Source organism: Phoca vitulina, unplaced genomic scaffold, assembly GCF_004348235.1.
Source record: "Phoca vitulina isolate PV1807 unplaced genomic scaffold, GSC_HSeal_1.0 scaffold6, whole genome shotgun sequence".
In the NCBI taxonomy this organism is placed as follows: Eukaryota; Metazoa; Chordata; class Mammalia; order Carnivora; family Phocidae; genus Phoca; species Phoca vitulina.
Genome location: NW_022589709.1, coordinates 67,892,591 through 67,912,351, shown reverse-complemented (window position 1 = coordinate 67,912,351; position 19,761 = coordinate 67,892,591). Strand labels below are relative to the sequence as shown.

Sequence of the window (19,761 nt, the reverse complement as noted above, 5' to 3'; positions counted from 1 at the left end):
ACAAATATTTCTGCCAGTCAGTGGCTTACCTTCTCATTCTCTTGACTCTTCCCTTTTGCAGAGAAGAAATTTTGGATTTTAATGAAATCTTGAGACAAGGAAACTAAGGTCTCCATAAAAATCTGCTTTTTGCTCCTTTTCCTGCTTCTGTTCTTGCTAGGACTTGCACCCCGATCCCACTTTACACATGCCTTGTAAATAGTGTATGTCCTCCTTGCAAGGGACAAGGAGTTAATGATTTTCTAGGATAAATAACATCTAAAGAAGGACCAGGTGAGAATGAAAACAGGATGCAGAAAAACTGAAAATAGAAAGCAGAAACAGGAAAACATGACCCTGAATCTGGAAAAATATCAATCATATAAACAGATCCAGCAATAACATACATGATATAATTGATAGATGAGGCTATCAAATCAGTTATCTCTTCAAGAAGGTAGAAGAAAGATAGAGCATGTTCAGTAAGGTAGATGGAAGGTAAAGAAAGAAAGAAAGAAAGATCAAAGTATATTTTTAAAGATTAAAAAATCAAAATGTCTGATGAAAATAAACCATATGGTATTAACAGCAGATTAACTAGCACAGAAGAAAAGACTAGCAAACTTGAAGACAGCATTAGAAATGAGTAAAAATAAAACACAGAAAAAATACATATTGAAAAGAACATCAGTAATTTGTAGGACAACTTCATGCAGTGTGGGAGAAGGATGATGAGGGAATAAAAAAAGATTTTAAAAAATAATAGTTACTAAAATTTCTAAATTTGATGAAAACTATAAACCCATAGATCTAGGGATCTTAATGAACCCCAAGCACAAGAGTGATGACAAAACTCAGCATCGCCTATAAACCTTTCAACTTAAGGCCTGTCTCTGCATTTGAGTCTAATATTTCTCAAAACATACCTTAGTTCTTTTTTGTTTTCTTTTTTCCGTATTAATCTTTATTCTTAGAATGCTGGTTATCACTTTATGTGTCTCCAACTTTCTTAAGTCTGAGGGTCAGATCCTCTGTGGTGCTTGATCCTGACCACCTTTCTCAGCCTTCCCCCCACCACCCCCCTATGTTCCCCCCCGAATGTGCTTCCTCAAGGCTCCCTTACTTATTTGTGTATAACATTAATCAAATTGCCTTCTTCTCCTCCAGTTGTGAACTTCTCTTACTCATCTTTAAATTTCCAGAATCTAATAAATTTCCTGGAATCAGTAGGTTCCACCAGCAAGTGTCTGAGAAAAGAGTGAAGAATGTAAGCTCTATGAATCTGTCTTTGTTTTTACTGCATTTTCAGGGTCTGGTAATATTTGGAACAATTGGTGCTCAATTATTATTTTTGAAAGAAGGAAGGAATTTTTATTGGTTAACGTTTGTAAAACCAGAATCATTCTACATGCTTCTATGTGCAAGACATTGTTCTACGTATGGAGACATGGAGACACAGTAGTGGAAAAGATCCATGAGCTCATATCCTAGCATGTAGGTGCATGCATTTGTGTGTATGACTGTGTGTGGATATGTATTTATTTGGTGGGAAAATATACAAGTAAATAATGAAATGAGAAAGATAATTTTAGATATTGAAAAGAACTAAGAAGGCAGTAAGCACAATTAATCTGATTGGGGTAGGTGTACTTTGAATTGTCAGGGAAATCTTCACTGAGCAAGTAATATGTGAACTGATATTTCTAGAAAAAAAGGAACTATTCAAGTTTCTCAGCCAAGACTTTTCCAGGCAGAGGAAAGAGTGAGTACAAGAGCTCTAGTACATTGTGTGTTTGAGAAAGAGGAAGATGGTAAGTGTAGATGGCATTTATACACAATGACTAAAATCCACCTGTGAAAAACTTGCTAGAATAAAAATATTGAGTAAGAACCAACACACATGTGCTACCTAAAAGCAAGGGATTGAAAGACACAGCCTCCAATTCACATTCACCTTGCATGTCTGGATTTTTAATGTAATGACTATTAGGGTTATGTTCTTAGTCTGCCTAATGAATTCCTCGATCTCAGAGCAAATTCTGTGTGTGTTACATGTAATTCATTTCATTCTGTCTAACCATCACTTTTGGCCATTATCCCTGACTGTTTGGAAAAGGCATGAAATAAGCTTCTTTGGTTTCTGGTGTCTCTAATCGCTGGGGAAATAGATTGCACAATCAGGGTGGAGAATCTGGCTGGTTGACAAATGTATATACTTCGATGCATGCGTATGAATCCACGTATAAATACAGCCTGTAGAACATCCACAGTGGTGGACTCTATTAACACATTCCCTACAGATCTTGTAGGCCTCCCTGACCATGAAGCCATCAGGCGGCTTTCTGCTTTTGGTCAGCATGGCCTCTCTGTTCCTTTTTGCAGGTGAGTACTATATGTGTGAGAAATGACATTCTGGACCAGACTGGTTAGGGTCAGCAGTCTTGATGTGATGTTGTTAATGATGACAATGATAATGATGATGATAAGGATGGTTAATGATGGTGACTGCCCATCACATTTTTAATTGAGAAGGAACTTTTATTTGCGAACTAGCTACTTTAATTATCAGTACAATGCTACACAAAAGATGGTTTTATCCTATCGTAAAAACAGTGTTACATCTCATAGGATGACATGGCCTATCCTAGGTCACATGGGCCCCAAGTGGCTAATCTAGGAGTTCCAGGCCGATTAATTTTGTTCCCCTCAGCAGACCACAATTAACAGCAGAAGCTTCATTCCTCAAAGAAACAATTTATAGTGAAATTAGAAATTCTCATTTAAAGTCACCTTCAAGAAATTCTTATCTAAGGAGTTCAACTGCCAGAATTTTCCTGAGAAGCTTTCGTTTTACAGAAAGCTGAGTCATTCTTATTTTCCCAGTAGGTAAACAAAGTAGAGAGATAATTAGAAAGAGAGACTCAGACAGAGAGAAGTAGAAAGTGCCCACTACTGGTGTGCTAAGATTTGACTTCTAATCCTCATTATGCTACTATCTTCTTCTTTAATATTGAGCAACTCACTCCTGGCCTCTATTTCATCACATGAAAAAAGAGAGTGTGAACCTAACCTGTTCTAAGACTTCTTTCAATAAATGATTATGCGTAAGTAGCTTGGCTCTAAAGCCTGGAAGACCTGGGTTTGAATCCTGGCTCTGCCATTTATGAAGTATATGTCCTTAGACCAGTTATTTGCCCCAGAGCTCAACTTGCTTCTCTTTGGGATGATTGGAATGACTTAATGTATGTAAGATTTGATATGGTGCTTAAAACATAGAAATCTTCCAAGTCGATGGTGGATAGTGTTAGTGGGGAATGCTGATGAATCCTGACTTTTTTTAAGTGTTCTTGAAATTCTTTTGTATTATATTATTATATTGGCACTTGTTTGCCAGTTGTCTTGGTTATCTTTCAATCAAATGGTTTCTGGATTCTGGAATTTTCAACTTTTTTTCTGGTTAAATATATACCTTTTTGACAAAGAATAGATCCAGACTCTGCCTTCCTTTCTTCAAGAATAGCTCAGTTTTAAGATAAACCCTAACGAAGTGAACCACATGCTTGGATAAAAGTCATATAAATCATAAATAGCAAATGTAGGAAAAAGAGCTTTGTACTGGGCATTTGTAATCTGGCCTCTGGCTCAGTTGTGTGGCTAGGAGGTTGTGTGTCCTGAACAATTTTCTTCCCTTCTCTGGGCCTCAGTTTTTCATCCATAAAGTAAGACAGTTGTAATGGACAATCACTAAGGATAATTTTAGCTGTTAAATTCTGGAATTCTTCTGAGCTGTTGTGATTTATCAGTGTGTGTTCTCTCATTGCAGAGGCTGTAAGCCAAGGAGGTTCTCAGGTATGTACTCTCTCATGGGTCCTCTTCAGTCATAAGAGGCTGTCTTACAACAATAGCAGATCTTGAGCTGAGGGGCCCAGTGGCTGTTCTGTTAAGAACTTCAGAGGTCATTTGGCTAGCCTGGTGAGAAGCCGGGATGGTAGCCTGACACACTGACATAGAGTGTCATCACGGGTGCAGAGGCCCCAAAGGACTCAAAAATCACCTCCCATTTTCCTGAAATTAGTCAGATGTCTCATTTCCCTATAAGGAGTTTATAGGCAGTGTTTATAAAAGTATGGGGTGAATATCATTTATTTTCCAAATCAGGATAATTTTAAAAGTGAAAGTAGTGTATATAATAGTTATACCAAAAAGATAATAAAAAAAACTGATAGCATCCCAGGCGACTCAGAATGTACAGTAACTCTGGATCTGTGTACCTTGTTCGTAACATCACTACAAATGCTTCATAAAATGCACATTCCTGCTTCTTACACAGACATATTACATTATCAATTGAAGCAGGACATCTAGGGATTTTGAGTCTGAGCAATCTTCATTTTAAGAAGCCCCCTGCCATTTTGGCACACATTAAAATTGGAGAATCACAGCTCTAAATTTCTGTAAACATACTTGAGTATACGGAGTGAGTCTATCCAGACTCATGAATAGCGAATCCTCTGGCAGTTTGTATTAGCAGTTAGTAATTACAGGATCAACGTTCTTGAGAAGGTCTACAATAAAAACAATAGTAACAATAAGAATAGTACCTACATTAAAAAAATACATACATACCTTCAAATACAAAGAGATACGGTAGAGTGGTTTAGCCTATTTTTTGAAATATGAGCTTTGAGAAAGAGAATATTTAGGCTCATATTCCAGCCCTATTACTCACTAAATGTTTGACTTTAGGTAACTTACTTCAGTATTCTGTGCCTCAGTTTATCAATAAAATTTAGCTAATAATAGCACTTAATTCAGTATTATGTGAGTTAATTTATATACAGCCCATAAGAGTGTTTAGCACATAATAAACGCTAAATACAAATTAGCTATTATTAAATGACAATTTTATGATTACATTTTAATAACTAAGTTACATTTATAATTTTACCTTTCTAATTGAACATTAAATATTTTTCACAAAATGTTTGTAAAGACATATAAGGAGAAACAACTTCAATGCTTTTGAACATTTAATCCACTCAACAAATATCCTGCACACCGATACCAAAGAATAGTCTAACATTTAACTTCTGTCACTTGATTCTCTACTTTAAAATCATAGATACTTTTCACCTGCTCAGAAGGTGATATCTAAATTCTTTAGCTTTGCATTCGAGTCCATTTCCAATCTGTGGGCAGTGTCCCTGTTTCACCTCATTCATTCTTTACCTGCCTGTGACCAGGGCATTGCCCATACCAGGTGGCCCACAGTCCCTGGCCAGCCAGGACCTCTCAGATGTTGTTGCTGATGTTGTTCTTTATCTGAAAGACAATCACCAGCCACTGTCTGCGCCATCATTAAAGTGCGCCCATTCTCTCGGTCCGAAGGACTCTTACAGCCCCTCTCATGTGCCCTGCATATATAGAAATCTCCCACCGGCAAAATCACTTCCATCTATCGTCCCCACCAATGATTCATTGCATTCTCATCAGTATTTCTGTTGGATTTTATTAATGTACTTGATTCAACATTTATTTTATTCACAAATAGTCTTCTCTATTAGGACATGAGCTCTTTAAGGTCAGAAAAATGTTTTCTCTTCTTTGTGAATCCTAGTTTAAAGATGAATGAAAGATTCAGCAAATGATAGCGAATATATAAGAAGATTATCTGATGTGAAATGTATTATCAGTTCTACTTTCCAAAAATTAGCCTACTACAAAAATTTTGAGATGTGCCTTTTTTATCTACATATCTTACCTGAAAACTTAGGGGTTTTTTTTTGTTTTTTTGTTTTTAAAGATTTTTTATTTATTTATTTGAGAGAGAATGAGAGACAGAGAGCACGAGAGGGAAGAGGGTCAGAGGGAGAAGCAGACCCCCTGCTGAGCAGGGAGCCCAATGTGGGACTCGATCCCGGGACTCCAGGATCACGACCTGAGCTGAAGGCAGTCGCTTAACCAACTGAGCCACCCAGGTGCCCTGAAAACTTAGTTTAAAATATGTTGATGAAGAGGTCTAAATGGACTTTTTTGTACTTATTTTTTTTGTACTTATTTTTTGAAGTTTTTTTTACTTTTTCATTTTGAAATAACTTGATTTTAAAAAAACAGTAAAAATAGTTCGAAGAAATACCATTTTAACATTTCACATAACTTTAGCACAGTCATCAAAATCAGGATCTTAACACTGACATGTAACTGTTAACTAATCTATCATCTTATCCAAATTTCACCAATTGTCCCAGAAATACCATCTTTCTAGTATGGGATCTAATCTAAAATCCCATGTACTTGTTTTATCTCCTCAATCTCCTCAACTCTTTTTAAGCAACAGTTACTTTCTTGAGGAAAAATTTGATTGTAAAATTTTCATTAGACATTTAATTAGATGATCTTGGAAATCCAACTCACTGGCACAAGGTTGGCACTCAATCGACGTTTATTGAGCACACAGTAAAGAAATTAAATTGATTTCTTTAGGGAATCGTACAAAAGGGAATTAAAAAGGAAGCTAAATAACAAAAAGAGAGAAAATAAATTTTTGAAAACAGAATCATGATAAATAAGAAGGAAAATAAAAGGAGAATTTGATTATTTTTAAAGATTAACTTCTGGTAAAGTAAGTCCCCTCTGTCCCATCAAATGTAAACTCTGTATCAGACGTTGTTTTTGCAACAGAAAATGTTTGGAAAAAAACTAGCCAAATTCAGTCATTGCTTAAACTACATCATACCAAATACTTAGCTTCTTTGAAACTATTTTGCCAATTGACAGGACTAAATATTTTATTTAAATCTGCAGTTTTCATGTGTTTTTTTTTTTTTAAGATTTTATTTATTTATTTGACAGAGAGAGGGAACACAAGCAGGGGGAGTGGGAGAGGGAGAAGCAGGCTTCCCGCGGAGCAGGGAGCCTGATGGGAGGCTCAATCCCAGAGTCCTGGATCCCAGGGTCCTGGGATCATGACCTGAGCCGAAGGCAGACGCTTAATGACTGATCCACCCAGGCGCCCCTCTTCATGTGTTTCAATACCACCTAAATATCTTTTATCCCATATGGTGACTGCAGAAAGCATAAAGATAACAAGTCAGATTCTTGTTCCAAGACAATGACGAATTTATGCTATCCAGGTTGATGACAATCTGCTTAACTCTGATATTTCTAATCCTTAGGCTGATATTTCTAATATTCTGTCTTGTTCCCCTCTTTACCACATGGGGAAAATGACATTCTGTGTGGCAGGTAGAGGAATATATTTTCCTGTTGAACTTTTAAGTCTACAAAAACATGTTGAAGATCATTGCAATGAAATCATGACTTCAGCTTTACAAACTGCATTATTGCTATGATGCTTTTAATACCAACTAATTTGCAAGCAGATATGTAAGTATGAATAGGAACTTCTTGGGAGAAGGGACTTAATATTCAAAACTAGGTGCTTGGAAAAATGCTTTCCAATCATCACCGTGACAGATAAATAAAGACGAAAAGCAACCCAGAAAAATCACAGTGTATTAAGATATCAAAGCGTTAGTTCTATCTCCATTACCACGTCATGGAAATGTTGGAAGCATTTCTTCCAAAAGTAAGTGAGCCCTCGGAGTCCCCACCTGCAAAATTAGAACATTGGATTTATTACTTTTCAAAGACATATCTTTTGATTAAATAAATGCAAAAGCAAAATTTCAGCAGGGGAAGTAATAAATGCAGACTTTTCTCTGGTTGAAGCACTGGTAAAGAAAGAAGGATACAAAGGTGGGCACTGAAAGTTTGTTCTCTATTCTTAAGAGGAAGATCTGTAAACACACTTTATCCCAGGCTCTCTATTAAATTCAATAATTATTTATCCTATCCTCCCTACTATTTAACAACGCTTACTAAGCATCTATTACATTCAAGACATACAGGAAATACACATACGAAAAAATGATTCCTGACTTTTTACTGGATATCTGCATCAAAAGCCTTTAAAAAGGCAAATTCAGACACAGAGACTTTACTTCTAGAAATGCAGCCTGAGAAAAGAACTGGGGTTGTACCAAAAGGGCAGTATTGTTTGCATAGCAAAACAACAAGGAAACAAACTAAATGTTTCTAAATGGGGATTTGCATAATAATCTGTATAACATGGTAATTATTCAAAATGGCTATACAACTATTCAAAATGGTCATATAAAATATATGTTACTAGACACAGATAGGAACTGAAAGTATATTTCAGGTTTAAAAAGCATTTGGTAAAATGCTGTCAATTGAGTGACCATATTTTAAAAACTATATCAACATAGAAAATATCAAATTTGTGGATAATGGATTCTGGGTTTTTAAGTAAATCCCTCTTGTACTGCTCTGTGTTTTTAAAAAATTCTATTATAAACATGCATTGTTTGTATGATTGGCAGGTAGAGAGATAAATAGCTAATGAAGAGATCAATGATAGAACATGATTATATATGTATATATTTTTTATCCCCTTTCTTCAAGAAGTTTGCATCAAGAAAAAAAATTTTTTTTTAAAAAACAAACATGTTTGCATTATTGAAGGTTGGTATCAAATAATGTTTGTAGGCATTTGGAAACAGGAAAAATCCATTTTTGCCTGAGAGTTATTATGAAAATTTTGAATATCAGGTGGTACTTGAGATGTACATTAAAGAATGATATGAAAGGGAAAAGTTTTTCCAGGAAGAAGGGGTAATGTAGTGTTGAAAAGCAAAGTGTTTTCAGAGGTTAGTAATGGACCCGTTTGGCTCTATTAGTGGCCTCCTGTATGATCATAATGTGAAATGGCTAAGAATGTAGGCTCTGGAGTTAAACTGTCCTCATTTGACTTTGGTTTTTATGACTTAATAACTATGTGACTTCTAGTGCCTTGCCGGATGACATTTAGTAGGTACTGAGTAGGCATTAGTTGATGGAAAAAGGTACATGAATGCCAGATGCAGTGGTTCTGTGGATTTGGAGGGTGAAGAAAAATATTTTCTTTTTTGAAAATATTTTATTTATTTATTTGACAAAGAGAGAGAGACAGCAAGAGCAGGAACACAAGCAGAGGGAGTGGGAGAGGGAGAAGCAGGCTTCCTGCCGAGCAGGGAGCCCGATGTGGGGCTCGATTCCAGGACTCTGGGATCATGACCTGAGCCAAAGGCAGATGCTTAACAACTGAGCCACCGAGGTGCCCCAATAAATATTTTTTCGATATTTGACTTTTACCAGGTCCTTTCCTAGGAAATGGATAAAGATGAATCCGATATGGCTTATTATCTCGAGACACTTCTAGCTGTGTTGAGGAGTGACTTATAAAAGACACTTAGACAAATTGACAGATTTCTCCAGAAAATTCCAAGAGATAAAGAATTTATACTTGGATATGCACTTATGATAAAGCAGTTTGGCAATCAGTATTGGGAGCATTAAAAGTTATGACCTTTGAGATAGCAATTCTTCTCATAAGAGCATACCCTAAGAAAGTAATCAGAATACGTACAAGTATTTTATATATAAAATGGTGATTTTGACTCAATTAGTGTACAAAAGAAGAAATATACAACAATGGGGTATTAGTAAAATAAATCATTTCAAATTTTTATGATGGAGTATTACACCACAAAAATCCTGCTTTCTAGGATGTGCATAATGGTACAGAAAAGGTAAGTGATAAAGAATGAATGGGACATATATACAATGTGATTCTATTTTTAATATAAAACTGGAAATGCAATGCATAGAGAAGAAATGGAAAGAAAAACAAATGCTCACAAAGGACATCTCTGGGTGCTAGGACTACATGTAACTTTTATTACTTTTTATTTTCAACATATATCTTTGTTGGAATAATAAAATATGTGCTTTTTAAAAGAATTTCTAAGCATAAATGTAGCATATCTTTCCGTTCCTTGAGAGAACTAATGACGTCAATGGCATTATTCATGAAGTTAAAAAAAGCACTTCATTTAAATTACAGGCTTTTTGCAGCAACTCTGAGAAACCAGCTACAGGTGGAAAACCCTGTCCCAAGATCCACAAACCGGTGTGTGGTTCTGACGGGCAAACTTACCGCAATGGCTGTGAATTCTGCAAAGCAGCTATGTAAGCACGTGGAAGCAGCTTCTAGAAATGCACACTTAGTTTGGGCCAGTGGGGTATGGGCTTGGGAAAGTACTGGTTAAGCCTTTACCGTTCTAAGTATTGTACAGATAACTCTTAATTAGAATAAGACAATGTAATTATCCCCAAAGAGAGAGACCTAGAAAACCGAAGTGCCCTCTCCCAATTCATCCAGTCTGGGCTGAACCCATTTCCACTACATTTCATTCTGAGCACCATCTTTTCTTTCAGGAAAAAAAATGGAAAGCTTGGTTTCAAACACAATGGGAAATGTTGACTCCTCAGACACTGCAAGGCTAGAGGTGCGCTCCGTTTGTCATTTGCATCAGAAGATTTGGTCCCTGTTACTCAATATCTTTTGCGGGGTATTTCCCACCTGTTATCATGCATAAAAGACAACAGTTTCAATAAAGGTACCTTGGCAGACTTTCGACATTGATGTTATTTTTGGGTCACAGTGGAGCCACCTGTTTGATTTAGTTAGACCACCTGAGTCTGAAATGATACCACTTGAAAACAAACACAGGGCTTAGAGTATTACATTTTTCAAACCCAGAATTCACCCGTCAGTGCTTTGAATCTCAGTTCTTCAGACTTATGCAGATGAACTCAAGGTTAACAAAACTCGGTCCAAGAAAATATATATTATCTGACCCAAATTAGCATTCTTTAGTATATAGTGTAGTGACGGAAGTATTTTGCCCTAAGAGACACACTGAGTGTGTGTGTTTTAGAGCTTCTCAGCTTGTATGCAGAGACAAGAAATAAGTACCACATGAGACAGACTGTGGGTCCCTTCAGTCATCGAAGGAGCTGAATAGGTTCAGGAACAGCTGAAGCCTGTAGGATAGTTGTCTCGGGCTTTATTGGTTTTATCAGCTTTATCAGTTAACTACCTGTACTACATAAAATACGGTAAGCTTCTATGTGTGGTAAATTGTGAAAAACTTTGGAAGTATAGGTTTATTGGCATGTTGTAGGTGCTTAGAAATCTAAAGATGGACAGACAAGCTTGGCATCTTCAGTGTGTTTACAGACTACTTGGAGAGACAAATGTATCCCAACTTACTAAAATGTAGTTTGATATGCTCCTGTTTTTTAGAAAATCCCGATGAATGAAGTATTCCATTTATTAATTGCTTAAATAATTTTTCAATGCTTATAAGATACCAACTACCACTCCAAGAATGGGGTGAAGATCTCTACTACAAAGCATCATGCTTTAAGATTTAAGTGGGTGCACAAAATATATTTTAAAAATATATTTTCAGGGGGTGCCTGAGTTGGTTGAGCATCCGACTCTTGATTTTGGCTCAGGTCATGATCTCCGGGTGGTGAGATCAAGTCCTGTGGTGGACTCTACCCTGGGCGTGGAGCCTGCTTAGGATTCTCTCTCTCCCTCTCCTTCTGACCCTCCCCCAGCCCTCCCTCCACCTCGAGCATGTGCATGTTCTCTTTCTCTCTCTAAAAAAAAAAAGGATAAAAATATTTTTTCAGTTATCAATAAATTTATAAAGGAAATCAAATTAAGACATAAGATGCAGAAAAGTGGGTACAGTTTAGAGAAAGGAATTATTTGAAACTGGTTACTTTGAACTCAATCCTGAGGGCTTAAATATATTCAGTCCCATGTAAATTTGGAGGAAGAGTAGTACAAGGAAAGAGAAGGACAAACATGAAAACAACACAATCCAAAAAGTAAAAATAAAAAAGAATAATAATAATTTAAGAAATAACAACACACAATTCAAAAATCAAAACTTGGAAATGGAAATAAGTTTGGGCATGATCAAGGATGAAAGGAATTAGTTCATAAAGAGCCTTGGGAGCCAAGCTAAAGCAATTCATATCCTAAGAATTATAGGAAATTATTGCAATGCGTTAATAGAAAACTTCATTGCCGGGATGGCATTTTTAGCTGATCTATGACAGGTAAGATATTTGCTGGGTTGAAAAGAATGGAATATGTAAGTGATGGATCACTAAATTCTACACCTGAAATCAATTTTACCATATGTTAACTAGCTAGAATTTAAATAAAAACTTGAAAAAAAAAACCTCTTTATGAGCATTAAGGTGAATCATCATGCTATACCTGTACCAGGCAGATTAATGGGGCACTTCATGTATAAAGATAGCTTTAAAACATGAGTTTCTTGTGAAAGAAATATTTTTGAAGTACAAGCAGGAAGGATTTTCCAACAGTCTTTTTTTCAGAGTAATGTTGCATACAAACTGAAGATTGCCTCTTATATTGAATTGCATAATGAAAAATCAGTTTAATGGTTGACAAACATTGACATTCAAATAAAGATGTTGCTGGTATTTTGAAAGAAAGAAAGAAAGAAAAAGAAGGAAGGAAGGAAGGAAGAAAGAGAAAGAGAAAGAAAAAAGAAAGAAAGAAAAAGAAAGGAAGGAAAGGGGGGAAAGCAGAAGAAAAAATTCAGAAATATTGTGAAAAATGACATCTTTGAGAAGGTTGTTTCCAAAGTCTCAAATTGAGTATGTGGAAAAACCAAGATCAGCACTCAGAGAATACCAGTATCACATACTTTTCAGCATACTGTTGCTAAAGCAGAGGTCTCCAACAAATGGCAAACAAGCTGGATATGGCTTCAGGATTTTCTTAGCCCACACACAGTCACTTCTTTTCATAGATGTCAACATTTGAAAACTGAAGAAGTGCACATAAAAAAAATGGATTTCTAGAAACTCTGGAAAAGTAAGAGGATCTACTGATGAGGTGCCCATGTCCCTTAGTAACAACAATGGTTAACTTCTGACTCCTTTGGATGAGTCATTCCCACAGGGTCCCAGGACTCATTCTCATTAGCTCCTGGCTCCTGTATCTCACTTTAAGGCACAACAGTTTCGAGCACCTCATCGAGTACTCTTGGTTTTGAAAAATTCACAATCTAAAGAAGCAGCCCATTCTATCAATACAGAACAATTTGTTTTGTTTTGTTTTTTTAGATTTTATTATTATTTGAGAGAGAGGGAGGGGGAGCGCGAGGAAGAGCAGACAGAGAGGGATCAGGAATGCCTGTTACAATATAAAGCAATGCCAAGACTGTATTTAGTTTGTAAAATCGGAAGAGAAAATACAAAACAAAAACTGAGGATAATTCTTTGGCAAAAGTTTAACTTAAAAAAACCCATGTTTAAACCACATTCTGATATTTTAGTTCTCTTTTTTACTCAAGAATTCCACCCCCGGTTTTTATTTTACAAATTTAGCCATGTGAGCAATGATATATTAATCACATTTTCATTATATCATTGTTTGTACTAGTAGAAGAGGGGAAATGCAATAGCTATCCATTGCTAGAAGGCCATTTAAAGAAATTATGGTAAATTTAACAAATGAAATAGTGTGCAGTCCTTAGGGAAAACAATAAAGGTGCTCTATATGTATCGATATAGAGAAACCTCACTGTGCAGCCAAGGGAGACAATAAGGAGTAGAGCAGTGTATGATGTGCTATTAATTGTGTGGAAAAATATACCCCTTATATTTGTAAATACATAAAACATCTCTGGAATAATACAGAAAAACCTAGTAAATGTAATTGTGTCCAAGGCGGGTTGGGACAGGAAAGGAAGGGAAAGTTATTTTAAACTATTTATCCTTTTGCATCTTTGAAATTAAATGTAATTTGCTGTATGACCTATTAAAAAAACAAACAATTAACAAAGAAAATAGATCAGCTGATCTAGTTTTTACCATTTCATCCACATCTTTATTCTAATTGATTTCTTCTCAAAGTTACTGCTTGTTAAGGAACACTGTTTGGTTCTTACAACTCATGCATTTACTCATCTCTCTGCTGAAAATAATTATTTTCTTATCCATTTTTCTAGCTATAGCCTATCCTTCTTATGTGTCACCTCCTCCAGGAAGGAGAGACAATGCCCTACTATCTGATATCTTGACTCTGGGTCTATTGTCTAATTGACTTCTCACATTATAGCAGCGTTCATACGACTACAAATGCCTGTTTGCTTGTTTGCGCCCACTATTAGACTTTCCAGCTTCTTGGTGGCAGAATAACAATGTCTTATTCATGGCTGTGTGTCTAGATCTTACTATAGTTCTAGCATAGTAATGGTCTCTTCAAGTATACTTTTTGACAAATTGAAAGAATGGCTAGATCATACCCACAGACCCCACCCACACTTCACCACAGTTAGTAAGCCAGGTTACCAAGTGCCAAGCTCCTACGCCTGGGTAAGACCTTAACCACCAGCAATGTAATATACCATAGCATGCTCAATGGATAATAATTAACAAGGCATTTGATTTTAGTTAAATTTACCTGAATGCACAAGTGTGTACGCTTGTGAAAATATGAAGCGGGCCAATTGCAAATGCAAGTGAAACTCCAGGTAAAGACTGGAACCATCCACACTGAAATGATTTCAAGTTATATAAATTGAAAAAATTACCAAGGATGCCTGTGAAGAAAAACAATACAAGCCTGAAGACAACTTTTGAGGAAACCCCAAATTGAGAAAGTGAAGGGAAAAGGAGAGCCATTAAACAGAAAAGGTGATGATGACTCACAGGCCTGTACCCCTGAAACAAATAATACATCATGTGTTAATAAAAAAAATTTAAAATAAATAAATAAATAAACAAAAAAGTGAGGAAGCCAAAAAGAAACACTTGTACCAAACCAAAGACAAGAAACATAAGACCCGATAGAATTCCATTGCACTCAGCAACTCGAAAGCCATTCCATTCACTTATGGATTATTGTCTAAACCCTGCTTATTTTGGAATAGAATTTGAATAAATCTTATATATATGTATATGTGTATATGTATATAAGATATATATATGTATATAGTAATGGATAAACTTCCAAAACCAATTTGAGAAACAGAGTAGATGGGTTATGAAACTTAGGTTTTAAGAAATAGTCGCAAAAAACAAAAAAGAAATGGTCACTTAATATCTACCACCTCCTCCAGTAGTTTGAGCACAAAAGAAAGAAACAAAAAACCACCCGAGAGTAGGACTGATTGATTGACGCTACGGCCCTTATGGGAAATGGTGGACATAAAGCTGATGTTCTGAAGAAGAAGGAAAATCACTGCCTTAGGAACAGGGGCGAGGAGGGAAGAAAACACCTACAGAAAGTATATATGGAGATGGAGAAGAGAACATGGAAGGAGGGCTCATGCCTGCCTGTCGGGTTTTATGTCTGGAAAATTGATGATAGCATCTTCTGTAGCGTGAGGTTGGGAATCCGGGAAATGGTTCTGTGATGTAGAGGGAGTTTATAATAGTCATAACTCAGAGACTGTTTGATTAATCAGGAAATCATTAAAAGGAATTTGTAGTATGAAGCACAAATAGTTCAGCTCAAGTAATTCAGACTCTGATTTAGAAATGGGACAGGCTGATTTGACCCCGTGATTTTTAGAAACCATGTAATACAGTTAAGGAAAAATGGAGGAACCAAAACATTAAGGTTATGAGAAGTTATGCAAAGCTTCTGTCTTGAGGTTTGGTAAAAAAACAAATCAAAGAGGTGTAAAATACATACTACATCTGGGGATGAATGCTGTTGATTTTAAATTCTTGAAGTTAAATAACTTTATTTTATTTTTGTGCTTATGGTATCATTCCAGTGTCTTCAACCCAGATTTTGAAAACAAGTGTTTTTAAACCACAAGAGGGTCCAGAACCTGCATTTATTCTAGAGAGAAGAAATGAAGCTAACCATCAAGGAGAACAACAGGAATCTAATCAGCAAGGAGGTAGCAATACACAAGGAAAACAAGCAACATTTAGCCTGCAAGGACAACCAGGGTATTCTAAGCAGCCAGGGAAACCAGGGAATTTTAATCAGCAAGGAAGGCCAGGAGTTCTCAATCAGTCTGGGAGTCTGCAAGGGAATTCAGGAGACTCTAATCCAAAAGGGAATGCTAAAGCTTCTAATGAACAAGGAAAACCGGGATCTTCTAGCCAGCAAGGGAAACCGGGATCATCTGGCCAGCAAGGGCGTCCAGGGTCATCTGGCCAGCAAGGGAAGCCAGGATCATCTGGCCAGCAAGGGGGTCCAGGGTTTTCCAGCCAGCAAGGGAAGCCAGGGTCATCTAGTCAGCAAGGGGGCTCAGGGTCATCTGGCCAGCAAAGAAGACCAGGATGGTCTAGCCAACAAGGGAAATCAAGATCTTTCTTTCAAGAAGAAAGAAAAAATGTAGGCAACCCTTTGAATGCCAATATAACGGAGATTCAGGTTAGTGTTCGTTTCTTTGTTTTTTTTCCCTCTCTTAACTTAGCCATTCTATTTTCCAAGACTTGAAATAGTTAACAAAATATACTGTACTAATGACAGATACTTTGTGGTGATAGTGATTCAACAAAATGAGGAGGAATCTGGAGGAGGTGGTCATTTTCATATACACCTATGATCATTAATGAGCCATGCTCTTCCATTCCATTTCTCATTCCCTTCTATTGTCTTCCACTCCAACCTTTCTACCTATACTGGACTAGGTCAGACCTCCGTGAACTGAGTCCCCATCCCCACCAGATTTGACGTTCATGCCCATCTCCATCCCATCCCTAATCTACAAGCCACTGAAGTGGTATTTCTAAATCACAAATCTCATCTGTTCTATCACTGCCCTGCTGGAAATTCTTCAGTGACACCTTACTGCCTAGAAGATAAGACCCAAACTCCTGAGCATATAATTTAGGATTTTTTAATGACTGGACCCCATGTGCATGATTGGATATGATCGGACATTTCATGTCACTCTTGGTCATACATCATCCACGTTGTACAGAATCCTTTGATGTTCCACAAATGTATTCCAAATACCGATGATATCCTTTCTCATAGAATGTACCATATTGCTTTGTAATTGATTGTCTGTATGTTCAATTGGAATGTGAACTCCTCTAAAGAAAGTACCATTTCTTTTTAAATCTGTGTCCCCAGATTCTAGAACAAGACAGGCATATAATAGGTTCTCTTGAACTGCTTTTCAGATGAGTGAATAGATGATGTTTGGGAGACATCACTGCAAACAGCTGCACTTCCATGACTCCTTTGTTCATCTTCTTCGTCCTACGAACACTAAGCCTCCTGTTGAAGATCCTCCCAATTTCATTTAGTGTCTCTGTTCTCGTCTGCTGTCAGAGCTCCTTTCTGTTCACAGGCTTCTGTCATTCTGTAACTCCATTCTAAGCCAGTGCCTCGGCTAATACTTAACTCCACACAATCCTACCTCCTGCCTCATTTTCTTTCATGGGACAAGAAGAAAGAAAGATTCAATAAATTAGGACCATATGTGGAGTGCCTGTGTGTCAATTGGTTAAGTGTCTGACTCTTTATTTCGGCTCGGGTCATGATCACAGGGTCTGTGAGATGGAGCCCCAAGTGGGACTCCACACCCAGCGGGGAGTCTGTTTGAGATTCTCTCCCTCTGCCCCTCCCCGCACCCTCATGCACGCTCTTTCTCTCTCTCAAATAAATAAATAAATAAATAAATAAATAAATAAATAAATCTGAAAAAAAAATACGACCACATATGTTATTTGCCAGTATGACTTTTCCATAATTATTATTTTCTCAGGTAAGGGAAGGCTTGCCTACAAAGAATTAAAGTGGAGGCAGTCTGATGTGTAGTAAAAGCAGGGGCTCTGGAGTCACATAATTCAGGGTTTGCCCCCCAGCCTGGGTGTTTCATCCATATCTGGTCTGGGGCTTGTCACTTAAATATACTGTATGCCTGCGATTATACAATAGAGCAAAATCTACTCTTTTTTCAGTATTGTTGTGTAGTTTAAATTAAAATAAAAGGATTAATAAAACGATTGGTTTAGTGCAATGCTTAATCAACAATTAATTAGCAATAACTCTTGGTTTAATTACAATTTCAGAATTGAATTGGGTCCCCTTTATTCGCCTGTTGGTCTTTCACATTACTGCAGACGGGCAAAACCAGCAGCAAGAACCGAACTGGAAATACAAAGTGTCCATCTATCCACAAGCCAGTCTGTGGTTCTGATGGAAAAACCTATGGGAACCACTGTGTATTCAATGAAGCCAAAAGGTAAGATGACTCTTGGTGTCTTTGTATCAGGAAGTATTATTCTGATCCAAAGGGAGTAAAAACATTTTTCTCTGTGTCTCTAGTTCTCTCTCAATGGTGCCTGGGGTGTTTGTCCAAAGGAAACATGAAAGGTACTTAACCCTTAAACAGTAAATTCAGGCATTTTCTGAGAGAATGTGATACATTCAGCTTTTGAAGTAGAAATAAATTTATTACTGAGTCATTCATTTGCCAAATATTTATTAAGCTTCCACTATATACCAGGCATTGCTCATGTGGAGGTAAGGTGGTGAACAAAACACACAGAATTGTTTCTTATTTCCTGCTTCCATGGAGCTTTTCTTCTTGCAGTTGAAGCCAGCAAACAAAATGTATCAGAGGATAAATAGGACTACGAATCCCATAGATTACTTAATCTTGACTATTAAAATGTATTTTAAATTTAAATAACAGTATTAGAGAGTGGATTTGGTGAGCAGGCAAACATTTAAGAGTTGCACGCTTGTCCATCCACATGAAATACGATGATTATAAGGCTGCTTAAAATGAGAATATGTGGCTAAGAAAGAGTTACATGTCTCAGCTTTCAAAATTAATGAAGGTTCAGCTATAAAGATAGTAATGAGGTAAAAATTATACCTCTCTTGTTTTTGACAGTTGAAATACGTATTAAAGGCTCAATAAATCATTCCTGCAGAAATAAATAAATGTTAAAGGTAAGTGTGCCCTATAGCCATAAAAGTTAGAGCGGGAAGAAACATGAGACACCTGTTCTCTCATTTTATACATGAGACACCTAGCCCAGGGTCAAGGAAGGACTGGCACGAAGTCACAATTTCTCAAAGCACTCAGTGTGAAACCGGCAAGCCAAAGCTTAGACCTGCTCGTTCCCATGTGAATTTTAAATAATCTCATTCTCTCTCTGTGTTGGTGCCACAATTTCTTGATCCTTAATTTCTTTCGTTAACCTGTTTTCAGGATAAGTAATGGGAAACTGAATCTGGACCATGAAGGGAAAAGCTAAGCATTGACAGCAACAAAATTACCTGGAACCTCAGAATCTACTTTCATTTTTGTAAGCACTGGATTTCCTCGGGCGTTCCACTGAGGTCACCAAGAGTCTTACCGATACGATGGATCCTACATTATTTTCAAGTTTGGTCCACTACAAATAAAGTCAGTTCCAGAGTTGCTTCTGATTTCTGGGATCATTTATTTTCTAGACTTTCCCAAACTAATGGACATAGGACACAGATTGGTTTTTCCCTGACACAGGGGATTAGGGTGAGAAAAATAGGTGAAATTTTTTAAAAAATAATAATAAGTTTTACTTTTAGTTCACTGTTTATGAACACTTCAAAAAATTAGTGGCATTGATTTTCAAGGGATAAGATAGAAATTTTAGCCAAAGAGTTCCCTTAGAAAAGGAATGGTCCAGGATTAGGTAAATATATTTAGCTGCCTAGATTATATCACCCCTGACTTATTTATGAATGGTACTGTCTTTCCTATGATATCACTACTCCCTGATTAAGTCTCTTGAGGATAGCTGAAATTACAGATATACTAGAAAAAATCCCAAAGATTGGAAGAGACTTCA

At 36.8% G+C, this 19,761-nt stretch overlaps 1 protein-coding gene across 1 annotated transcript; it reads left to right on the top strand.

Annotated features, from left to right (window-relative positions):
* Positions 1-9,618: 9,618 nt before the first annotated feature.
* Positions 9,619-19,185, top strand: MARCOL (MARCO like). Its single transcript, XM_032403559.1, has 5 exons — positions 9,619-9,632; positions 9,947-10,071; positions 15,726-16,336; positions 18,040-18,161; positions 19,140-19,185. The coding sequence occupies exons 1-5, from the start codon at positions 9,619-9,621 to the stop codon at positions 19,183-19,185; spliced, it is 918 nt and encodes a 305-aa protein (XP_032259450.1).
* The last annotated feature ends 576 nt before the right edge of the window (positions 19,186-19,761 follow it).

What these genes read in the sequence shown, in the direction of transcription:
- MARCOL (XM_032403559.1), top strand. An exon ending in CCAATATAACGGAGATTCAG is followed by an intron (nt 16,337 to 18,039) that starts GTTAGTGTTCGT and finishes ACATTACTGCAG; the next exon opens with ACGGGCAAAACCAGCAGCAA. An exon ending in GTATTCAATGAAGCCAAAAG is followed by an intron (nt 18,162 to 19,139) that starts GTAAGATGACTC and finishes ACCTGTTTTCAG; the next exon opens with GATAAGTAATGGGAAACTGA.